The sequence below is a fragment of the Sceloporus occidentalis genome, unplaced genomic scaffold (genome assembly GCF_023333645.1).
Source record: "Sceloporus occidentalis isolate IW3139 unplaced genomic scaffold, rSceOcc1.0.p SCAF_2, whole genome shotgun sequence".
NCBI classification, from domain to species: domain Eukaryota; kingdom Metazoa; phylum Chordata; class Lepidosauria; order Squamata; family Phrynosomatidae; genus Sceloporus; species Sceloporus occidentalis.
The window spans coordinates 261,734,431-261,746,433 of record NW_028316982.1 but is presented as its reverse complement, the minus strand read 5'-3'; the positions used below and the strand labels follow the sequence as shown (position 1 = coordinate 261,746,433).

The window sequence follows — 12,003 nt, the reverse complement described above, 5'->3', positions numbered from 1 at the left end:
TTTCCTGGGAGCAGCGCCTCTCCCAAGCCGTCCAACCTCTGAGTGGCGACGTCATCAGAACACAGCCCACAAAACGTAATACAGCAAACCGTTCTGAGAACGGTTTCAAGAAAAAGGAATCGCTGTGCGGTAAAATGCAGATCTGATCACGTTCTGATCACGTTCTAGTTTACTAATGCAGTAATATCTGTTCCAGGAACGTTCTCATCACGTGATGATACGGAACGTTCTCAGAACGCAGTGCGATAATCTTCTAGGTGACAATGGCATTGAATGGCACTGAAGGCCTTCTCTGTGGCTGTTCCCACTCCTTGGAAGAACTTCCGAAGGTAGGTTGGCTCCTTCTTGGTTTTCATTTTGATGGCAGGTTAAGACCTGTCATTTCCATTAAGCCTTTGGAAATTGACTTTAACAAGACAGGAGCTTTTAAAGTACAATGCTGTTCTCTGCTTCAGTGTAAGATTTTAAATGCTTACTTTTCAAACTAAATGTTTTCATTGTATTTTATGCCTTCTTTGTAAGCCACTTTGAGTCCCAGACTGGGAGAAACATGGGATATAAATAAAGTGATGGATGGATGAATGACCCACCAGGTAGCCTCAAGCTGTTTTGGACTACAAGTCCCGGCAATCCTGCTAATAGGGATTGATGGAAACTGAAGTCCAGTGGAAAAGGCAATAGGAGAATTAAGGCCATACTAAATGCTGTAGCAAATTTCCCACTTGGGTGTGAACTACAGCAGTTCTCAGATTTGATCCATACGAATACAGAATGAAGGAATTCTCTCCCCCCCCCCCCCCTCCCTAAGGAAGATCTTCTGATTTCAAATTAAGCTCTCTACTTAGTAGGAAGTATGATCTGTATTCAGCTCTCAGCATTATTGTGCTCCAGTGCAAAATATATTTTCCACACTTCCTCTATAACCCCTAGAAAAAATACATAATGAAAATAACTCCATACATATCCCCAAATAGTCAGGAATCTATTCCTCTCTCTCTGTGTGTAGTTTTTGGACTACAGTTCAAAGAATGCCTGAATCAGGGGGATTCTTGACACTGCAGTCCAAAGACTATTTTCCCAAGCTATAGACCATGACTGGGAATTGTGAGCTCTCCAGATAATATTTAACTGCAGATCCAGCATTCCTCATCATTATCTATGTTGACTAGGACTGCTGGGAGTTGCAGTCCACCAGGATTTGGAGGGTGATAAAATTAACCACCCTGGTTCCAGACTCCCAAGAGGCCAATTCACACATATACACAAAACCCTCTCCAAAAGAAAAAAAGAATCATCTTCTGATGTTTAAGCTTTCCCAGAATGAGCGCTTTGCCTGAGCAAACACATTGAAGTGAAACAGCTTAGACAATTAATATAAAATATTTGCAGAGGTTTTCACAACCAATCCAGAGAACAGTGACAAAAATAATAAGTTGAAAAGTAAAAAAAGAACTAAAGCCCTTTGGATTTTCTTTTACAGCCAAATATTTGAAAAGGATGGAGATTTTGTGATCTTGGTTTTGTGCTCGGGAGCAGCACAAGCCAGGCGACATGCTCTGGAGGCACTTTTCTTCCTGAGTTGCGTGTTGCTCAGTCCCAGTGTCCAAACACACCTTGGAAATTGCTTAGGATCTGAAGCAAGCTGAACAGCTGGTGAACTTGGAGGAATTCAAGTGTGGCTTGATGACATCAGGTTCAACAGGCTGGAGCACGGGGTCGCTCTCAGTGGCCATGATGTGTCTCACCAAACATCGGGAGGCTTCATCAATATTTATGTTTTCCTGCAAATGGGAAGAGGATGGGTGGCACATAGATGGAAAGAATGAATGAATTGGAGATTAAAACAGTTTAAAATCAACTGGAAAGATTCTCCTGCTCTGGCCTTGTCTGCACAGGCCAGGATGTTCCAGGGGCATCCAGAATATCCTGGTACTGCAGCTGCCCTGTCTTGCTCCCATTACCTTGGCCTCTATTTACCTACCATGGAAGCTGTCTGTACAGATGTTCTCCTGGGCTGCTTAGTGCATCCAGCCCTGCTCCAGTTGTTCATTTTAAGGTCAGAATATGGCTCCCAGCAATGGTCACACATTGCTGGGTGTCTTATTATGATTATTTTATTTTCTGAGAGAACAAGTGACCCAAAGGAGCAGATGTACCAAGTGGCCCAGTGAGACACCCATGCAGACAGCAGTTGCGGCAAGGGAATGGTGGTATTTAGATCTTCTTGGAAGATCTGGAGCAACAGGTAAATTTTTAAAAATTCATGTCAGTGCCACACACTACTTGTGGTCCTTCCCTGCTGGGCTCTGCAAGGCTACCAGCAGGTTTAACTGTGCAATGTGCTAAAGAAATATCCAGAGTCTCCATGTTCTATTTACAGAACTTTACTACTAAGTATATACAGCATTATATACATGACAATGACTCTCCAACCAACTATCCACTAATAACAATAATCCACACTGTCGATAGTTCATGCCCATATTTATAGATATTGTTCATGGCATGATCTCCTCCAATGGGTGTCTGCAATTGTTCACTTGCATCAGCCTCTTGCATCATGCCTGTTGAGTTATCCTGGGTGTATCTGTGGCTCTAATCCAAGCTCTTAGGCTGCATCTACACTGCAGAATTAATGCAGTTTGACACTGCTTTAACTGCCATGATTGAATGCTATGGAATTCTGGGATTTATAATTTTGCAAGATATTTAGCCTTCTCTTTCAGAGCGCTCTGGTGCAATAAGAAACTACAAATCCCAGGAGTCCACAGGATGGAACCATGGCAGTTAAACTGGTGTTAAACTGCCTTAATTCTGAAATATGGACACACCCTTAGAAGCAGAATGGAATAGTTATTCCAGTTTAATTGATCCAAGATGATAAAGAGGCTCATTTATAATGGATACTGCTTTAAAATGACCCTGTCTACCTGTGGATATCTTCTGATTCTATGAGATCTTGTGAGTGTACCAAGCTTGTCCTTTTGCCAGCACACTGTTAAGTGGCTCAGAATTTAATGGCTTAGAGACTGGCACTGAATGGAGAATAGTCACCCAATACTTTTGTGCTGGGCCACAGAGAAGTGTAAGTCAGTCATGTGCTATTCTGAACAGCCATGTAAATTCCTCTGGTTTGTAAGAAGCTATTTGCAGGGTGCTGTAAAGTGGCATTTGAGGAAAAAAAAAAAGAAAGAAAGAAAAAGCAAAAAAGCAAAAAAGCAAAGCATGGAGAAGAAGTGAATAAAAAAAACCAAGAGTAAAGATGAAAATTTTATATGACACAACTGATAGAGGAGGTCTTGCATTACCTAACTTAAACTGGTATTATTATGTGTGTATATTTGATTGGATATTAGACTGGATTAGATTACAAAACTAGAGAACCCTGAATTTGGAAAAGATAAATTTAAAATTTGGATTACATGGTTATTTGTTTTATGAAAAAACCAAAATTGATGGTAACTTTAATAATCACTGTATTCGGAAAAATCTGATGTGAATTTGGTCTAACCCTAACCCTAACCCATTTTTTTTCGTTCATGCCAATAATTTAAAATCAAAAATCCCATTACGGGCATCAACTAACGAAGCCATGTTTATAAGGGAAGAATATAAGAAAAATGATTGGGTAGTATATGAAGAAATCACAAAAAATTGTTGGAGCAAGGATACAATTGCAGTTGGTTTACATATATGCAAATAAGGGAAAGGTTTTTGTTAGATTTCAAAGGAGTAGAGATTGGACCAGCTGAACCTGAACTGGAAAAAATAATAAAGGACCCAACCAAACAAATTTCTAAAATATATAAATTGATATTAAGGTTTGAATTGGAAGATGAAACAGTGAAGGAATTTATGATAAAACGGGCAAAGGATTTGAAGCAAATAATTCAATTTGATGAATGGGAGGAGCTGTGGAAACGGAAAACCAAACAAACAGCATGTGTAGAATTAAGAGAGAACATATACAAATCAATGTACAGATGGTACCTGACCCCTACAATCTATCTAAAATGTTTAAGAATAATAGAAATATATGCTGGAAATGTGAAAAAGAGGTGGGAATGTATTTTCATATGTGGTGGAATTGTCTGAAGGCTAAATTATTTTGGAAAAATATTCATAGGGAATTAAGGAAAATGTTTAATTTGAAAGAAAGACCTAATGCCAAAATGTATCTTTTGAATTTGACAGACAACTTACAATTGGAAAACAAAAATAAAAAAGTACTATTTTATGCAATCATTGCCGCGAGAACATTATACGCTAAATATTGGGAAAAGTTGGAAATCCCAGAAATACAAGATTGGCGAGTAAAAATGATTGATATTTATAAAATGGACAAATTGACAAATATGATAAATAAATCCTCCATGGAAGATTTTTATATTGGATAGGAGGTATGGAAAGATTATATGCAGAGGGAGAAAAAGGAAGAGTTACATTTGACTTTATTGGCGAATTGAGGAAATGATACAGATTATAAAGAGAATGTCTGAGATTTAGAACACTTTGAGATAATAGTGTATAAGGTAATGAATGTCGGAAATATATAGATTAAGTCGTGACTCTCTTTTATTTCTTCTCTCGTTCTTTTAGTTCTCCCTTTTGATTTTTCTAAAAAATGTACCAGAATGAATAAAATGTATGTATGTATATCAAAATATGAAGGACATTATAGCACAAAGGAATGAAGACAGATAGAATTTAATGGAACAAGGTGGAAAATGGAAAAAGAGCTTAGTAGAAAAATAGTAGTTTAGTAGTATCTTAGATAAGCCCAAGAATCCAGGAAGTACAAAGAAGAGATGTACGTTTTTGTTTTTTTGTTTTCTGTATGTAACATTTTTAATAATAACATTTAAAGAAAGTACATTCTGAAGCCTCACTGGGTAGATCCACCCTGGCCTTCTGCCTCTGAAACTGCCCTGAATTCCCTATTACATAGACACTCTAAACTAGTGGTGCTGGGGAGCTGTCTCCACTCTTTTCCCATTGTGCCACCCACTGCTGTTGGCACAGGTTGCTCCCTTTGTGGTTGAAATGAGACAATCACATGACTAGGCACCTTACTGTGAGCTGGGAAGAATGACTTGTACTAGTGGCACTGGTGCCAGGCAAAACAATGGGACCCTGTGTAAATAGTCACCCAGCATTGCTCTGGAGTGCTCCAGATTTTCCTGAAAAATCCAGAGGAAATAGTGAGGTTTTTTTTTTTTTAAAAAAAACAACAACTGGTGTTAAAGGAGAGATGGCCCAAATTCCAGACCTTTCATCCTTTTGGTTGCCATCCTCTGGACATGCTCCACCTTGTCAATATCCCTCCTGAGTTGTGGTGTCCGCAAACTGTACACTACAGTACCTCAAAATCCAACTGTGACATTTCATTATGGGAAGGAGATGACCATGAGCCTTCGGCTGCTGTCAGCACTGCAGAATTAATGTAGTTTGACACCACATTACCTGCCATGGCTCAATGTTATGGAATCCTGAGATCTGTAGTTTTGTGAGATGTTTTGCCTTCTCTGTCAGGGAGCACTGGTGATACAACAAACTACAAATCTTGCAATTCCATAGGATGGAGCCATGACAGTTAAAATGGTGTCAAACTGCATTAGTTCTGTAGTGTGGTAGCAACTTTGAAGGCTATGCCAGGACAGTGCCATTTCTGGCAGGTTTTATTAAGCTGGTAAGGCTCTGAGTTCATCCCAATGTCAGAACCATATATCTGCTCTCTGGAGGATTCGTTTACATAAGTATAGAAAAGCTTATCGCCAAAAACTGGCCACCAGATGATGACTTGGCAAGCAAAGAGGAAGATAACTATGTTGCAGAATAGTTGCAGCCTTCAACCATGGTGGGGGGACCACAGTGATGAAATCACAGGCCATCTTGATAAGGAGAAATGATAACAACTGCCTATTGAAACAGAAATGAGCCAACATGAACTTAGAAAAGAGCGCATCTGAAAGCGATGTGTTGTTCACTCCTGTGCTATTAGGGTTGCCAGTTCAGAATTGCCCTTAGTTTATGGGGCAAAACCTGAGACCTAGGAACAGGTGATGCCATTAAGTTTTATGCACTACATACCAGTCATAGTGGTTCATTCAAACAGAAAGGGGAAGGGACATATTTTCATGTTTGTAAATTAAGAGAGAAGTCTTAGTTAAAGATTTGGTTCCCAGACTAAGGTGAAAGGAGAGGATCATTCCTTCTTACCTATTTGGAACTCAGGACATTATCACATAAACCTCATCCTTGCCGCAATTGCTCTTGTTCAAGTAAACACAAACATATTGATTTGTGAGCAGCCATAATCGCACATCTATTTAATCACACAACTCTTTAATCCCACAGTGGGTGGCACACTCCCTTCCGGATTTGCCCAGCTTCCCTGTCCTATGCCCTACTCAGCATGCCTTTTGTTTTTAAATTTTTATTTTTTACTTTTTTAAAATGCAGTTCCAGAGTTTAGTGAATGTGATTTAAGTTTAATAGAAAAAAAGAAAAGAAAAACAAAACAAAACAAAACAAAAAAGGGACTGCGAATAGCAAGGATGACAGGGGAAAAGGAGGCGACTGTGATATCACACAACTGCCAACAATGCAACTTTGGTGGCAGTGATATTTTGCACCTGTGGAGTCCTAGGACTGCTGCACAATTGGGAACTATTGACATATTTCCCCCATTAATGAAAAGGGATGTCCTACTTGCACTTGGCAGACACAGCAGCTATGGGTCAGAGGTAGCATCATGTGATAAGAATCACCAAAGGTGTTATTCAACAACTTTAATAGCAATTTAAAAGCCACGTATATTAATTTCTTTAGAAATATTTAATCTGTTCTAGGCCACTTGCTTCTAGCTAGAAGGTGGATGAAGAGGAGAGCAGAAGGTAAGCCCTGGCACCACAATAACTGGGACAGAAGGTGAATGCCAACTAAGGAAACATACAGAACCCCAAAGCGTTTATCACAAGTTGCAACAACAAAGCACTCTGCAAATTTCAGCAAGCTGCTGCTCTATTAACTAGCTGGAGATTAGCATACAACCTTTTCCTCTTGCCTGGAGCTGAGCTTTGCAAAATTGGAAAATCAGCCCCCTTGTCTTCTATCTGGAGATAACCCATAAAAACTGGAGACTCAGGACCAGGCCCTGAGAGCTAACAGCCTCATGTGTTATTCTGAATAAAAAATAAACACTTTATTAAATATACATAAAGCAATCTCAGGATGCAGTTTCGAATTTGTTATTGGTATCCTGTCAGCATCTTTCATTTTACTATAATGCTAAGGCACAACATTAACGATTTAAGAGTTCTCAGTGGTAATTCCTGAAATAAATCCCCTTAAATCAGGGTGGGCGACTTTTTTTGCTGCCATAATGTGCTTTTATTGATTTTTATGGGCTTTTCCCACTTCCAAATGAAATATTTTTTATGGCTCGCTATGCAAATCTTACAGGGTTTATGATTCTTGTGGTCCCAGGATATAAAGCTGCTTCTAGATTTATACAGTGAAGTCATTTTAGTTTATAGTAATGTGAAAGTAACTAATAGAACATTTTTTTCCAGGAATAAATGCAAATTCTTATGTTCAAGGTGGAAAAATCAGATGCGCTAATATAGGATGGAGTGTGTTGTTTGCAGTAGTACATGTGAAAACTGATCTTGAGTCTTACTGAAACATAAGCTATATTAAGTGAATGGTGTGTGAGGCCAAAGCAAATAAAGTAAAGCAATTCTATGCTTTATCACTGAGTCAGCATGCCACAGTGGTTTGAGCGTTGGACTACGACTCTGGAGTCCAGGGTTCCATTCCCACTCAGTCACGAAACCCACTGGGTGACCTAGGGCAAGTCACACTCTCTCAGCCTCAGAAGAAGGCAATGACAAACATCCTCTGAACAAATCTTGCTAAGAAATCACCATGTTAGGTTCACCTTAGGGTCGCCATAATTTGGAAATGACTTGAAGGCACACAGTACACACACACACACACACACACACACACACACACAGAGTAATAAGCAGTAAGTGTGGTGTAGTGATTTGACCATGGAACTGCAACTCTGGAGATCAAAGTCTGATTCCCTGCTCAGCCATGGAAACTCATTTGGTGGCCTGGGACAAGTCACATGCTCTCAGCCCCAGAAATCCCCATGATAGGGTCACCATAAGTTGGAAATGACTTGTAGGCACACAACACACACACACACAGTAATAAATAATAAGTGTAGTGTAATGGTTTGAGTAATGGACTACAACACTGGAGATCAAGGTTCAATTCCCTGCTCAGCCATGGAAACCCACATGCTCTCAGCCCCAGAAAACCCCATGACAGGTTCACCTTAGGGTCACCTTCACTCAAAAACAAACTGAACAAACACACAGCGACAACAATACTCCTCTATTCTCCTTTAGTCAGACCTAACCTGCAGTACCGTTTCCAGTTCTGGACACCACAGTTTAAGAAGAATGGCAGTGAGCTGGTCTGTGTCTTGAGGAAGGTAAGCAAGATGGTAAAGAGTTTAGAAACATATTTGGTATGGAGAAGAGAAGACTGGAGAGGGAATACAATGTCCATCTTCAAATATTTTAAGGCTGTGACATGGAAGATAGAGCAAGATGGTTTTGGCAGAAACCACTGGATTCAAATTCCGACAAAGGAGATTGTGATTGAAAGTTAGGAAGCCTCCCAATGGTATGAGATTTTTGACATCAGTATGGACTATCACAGATGATGGAGGACTCTTCATTGTTGAAAGTTTTAAAATAGAACCTGGAAGGCCATTTGTCACCACGAGGCTTACTTTGTAGATTTCCTGCACTGCCAGGGGACTGGAGCAAACGACGCTATGAAAAATGGTGACTTTCAAAACCCAAGAGAAAGTATAGAGTTGCCAAATATTTTGTCATTCACATCAGGATATCTCTACTTGTTTGTAGGAGAAAATGAATACATGTAATCATCATGTAATGGCTTAGATGGGATCTTCACTGCCCTGAAGGACCTGGTTTGTTGCCAGTGTGTAGTTATTAATCCTGTTCTTACTCTAGAGGATCATGTGCCCTCTTTGGCACAAAGCAGAGCATCCTTTGCCAATCGCTACCAGTACATTATCATTGCTTGAAGGTAACACATTACAAATCTGGAATTAATGTTCCTTGTTAACTGCAGCACATTACTTTTTGTGTTAACAAAGCCATACTGCCAAAATAATCTTATTTTCACAAATTAATGCAGCAGCCACCCAGCCACTACTTTTGAGGGCTTGCATAGCATTTTTGAGGGGTTATTCATTATTTGTGGTAGTCAGGAGACAGTTGACTCTTAGTAAAAAAAAGTTCATCTTTTTTCCTTAACTCTACAAAGCTGTGAGGGGGGATTTGTTTTATAAAAGGGCCATGTTTGTTTCATATCACTGCAGGACACTGCCTTGCTGTTTATGCCAGCCTGCATGTGCAGTAGGGCTGTGGTAGGACTGAGCATTCACATGCTCCAAGCCCTTCTTTCTCCACCAGGTGCCACCATGGTGCACACCCATCCAGATGGTGCATGCCATGATGACGTCTGTGCAGTGCAGCGCCCAAACAGCGTTCCATGGAAAGGGTGTCATCATGGCACATGAGTGCACTGTGGCGTCCCTTCCAGGACTCAAAAAGAATCCACTGGGAAGTGGGTTCTTTTTGGTTCTTCCGGAGGCCACGGCGTCTGGTTGCCATGGCCTCCATGCTGACCCCAAAGGGGCGGCATTGAGCTGCCCATCTGTAGAGGCCCAGAGTTAGCTTTCACAAACTTCTCAGGAAGCAAAGGAGCATTTCAAAGGAAACCACAATTTCCTGAGTCCTAGTCCACAAGTAATCATCTGATCATTAGAAGATAGTTACCATTATCTTTCAACAGTTACTTTAGAAAACATTGCAGTGCTCAGCTGAAGAATTCTCACAGAGGAACAGTGTGGTGAAGTGGAAAGTGAATTCAATGTGGGTTTAAATCTTCCATCAGACAGGACGTTTATGGTCCATGCTCTGCAATGCTGCACAGAAAAAAGAGGGATTATTAGGCTATGGGTAGGAAACTGAAGGACTTCGATACACGAGTTATCATTTTGTCTCTCCTCCCAGTTGAAGGACATGGACCAGGAAAGGCGAAAAGAACAGTGGCGGTGAACAATTGCTTCCTGTGGAATTCTGGGATTTGCATTTAAGGAGGGACATTTAGAATTATCAGCCAGGGGGCTTTAGCACCTCTCTAAATTACAAACTCCAGAATTCCATAGGAAGCAGCCAAAGGAGTTAAAGCAATAGCAACAGCAAGTACATTTCTATACTGCTTATCAGCACACTTAAGCACTCCCTAAGCAGTCTACAATGTGTAAGCCAATTGCCCCCAGCAAGCTGGGTACTCATTTTTGTGATCTACAGAAGGATGCAAGGCTGAGTCGACCCAGAGGCCCTGACTGGTATTGAACTCACAACCTTATGGTTTGTGAATGAGTGGCTGCAGTACAGGCATTTTACCCCTGCACCACCAGGGCTCTTAAAGTGGAATAATAGCACTATGTCAATGTAGTGTGATATTGTTTTTACACTATGAAAGCATGATATAGGAGCCTGGTCAAAATGTGCTTTTGCTTTAAGTGTGTATGAAGGATCAAGACCCTTACTAAAAACTATTAACTATAAAGTGCTTCATTACATGATTATAGCCACAAGGACACTTTATGCTCAGAAATGGAAAAGTACTGAAAAATGAACTTTGGATTTTGATAGGTTTTGAAAAAGCAGAAAGGGGTAAGCTTTCCATTTTGTTTAAAGAAAAATCATTGGATATATTTTAGAATGACTGGAAATCTTTCACAGATTTTTTTAATAATAATAATAATAATAATAATAATAATAATAATAATAATTTGTTTTATTTATATACCACTATTCCAAAGATCATAGCGGTGAACAGCAAGTAAGCTAATTAGCAAGTATAATTAGCAAGTATAATTAGCAAGGTATAAAAATGCTTGGGGTTTTTGAATATTGTGTTCATACTAATGGTGGAAAAGTTAGAATTATAAGGATTTGTGGTTGTTATTGAGTAGAACCAAGGAAATGAACTTCATTTTATATTTTACAATTTCAACTCGGTAGGGTGGAAAGTGAATATATTCATGTGTGTGATTTTTGTTAGATGGAAGATGGAGGTTTCAAGGGTAACTGGGATTATTATATGTGTTTCCTTGTCTTTATGTTTGGAAGCATAATATTAGATGCTTTTTTTTTAATAAAGGAAAGTTTTAAATAAAGAAGTAAATGAAAGCAGGCATTTTGACTCAAAAATTACATTGAATTTTATCTTATCCATGTTCTTGCACTGTCTTTTTAAAAATATCTGTTACCCCTGCCTACCTCTAGTGATGATACACATCAGAAAACTAGCTAAACAGTATTTGTTTGATACAAGGATTGTATCAAAGACATCAGTGTCCAAAAATGATGCAAATCAGGAGAGATCGAATTGCTATCTGTATACAAGGCCTCACCAAAATTTACTGGAATAATACATGATTGAGTCTGACTTTTCATCTTCATAACATTAAAAGCAAGATATGGTGCATATCCTGGGATCTGTTACATGGCTCCTTGGTTGTCCTCACATATTTATGCCTGACCTATATCAAGATCGTGCTGCACTCTCCAGAAATTCTAAGCCATTTCCCTGATATCTCTAGAGATCTAATTACTTTGCAAGAAATGTTACCATCTCTTTGAAATAGATAAAGAATGTGGAAGGCCGAAACAGTTGTGATGGAGGCAAGAGACAATCAGGAATTTCCCAGGGTTGTAGTTACAGCAGCAGGCAAAGGCTGCATCTGCACTGCAGAAATAATGAAGTTTGACACTGCTTTAATTGTTATGGCTCAATGCTATGGAATTCTGGGATGTGTAGTTTTATTAGTTATTTAACCTTCTCTGTCAAAGAGCTCTGGTGCCACAACAAACTACA

The 12,003-nt window shown here is 39.5% G+C and overlaps 1 protein-coding gene across 2 annotated transcripts in view; it reads right to left on the bottom strand.

Moving 5' to 3' along the window:
* Nucleotides 1-823: 823 nt before the first annotated feature.
* The window catches only part of LOC149320073 (ras-related protein Rab-38-like), a 39,842-nt gene continuing 28,662 nt past the window's right edge, over nucleotides 824-12,003 (bottom strand). Inside the window, exons 3-4 of one of the 2 annotated variants that reach the window (XM_089512872.1) lie at nucleotides 9,891-10,039; nucleotides 1,708-1,781 (exon numbers count right to left, since the gene is read on the bottom strand). In XM_089512872.1, coding sequence (XP_089368998.1) covers nucleotides 9,893-10,039 — 147 coding nt within the window. In that variant the 3' untranslated portion in view covers nucleotides 1,708-1,781; nucleotides 9,891-9,892. Of the gene's footprint in view, nucleotides 1,782-9,890; nucleotides 10,040-12,003 lie in introns of both variants that reach the window. The other variant, XM_089512871.1, reaches the window with a different exon arrangement.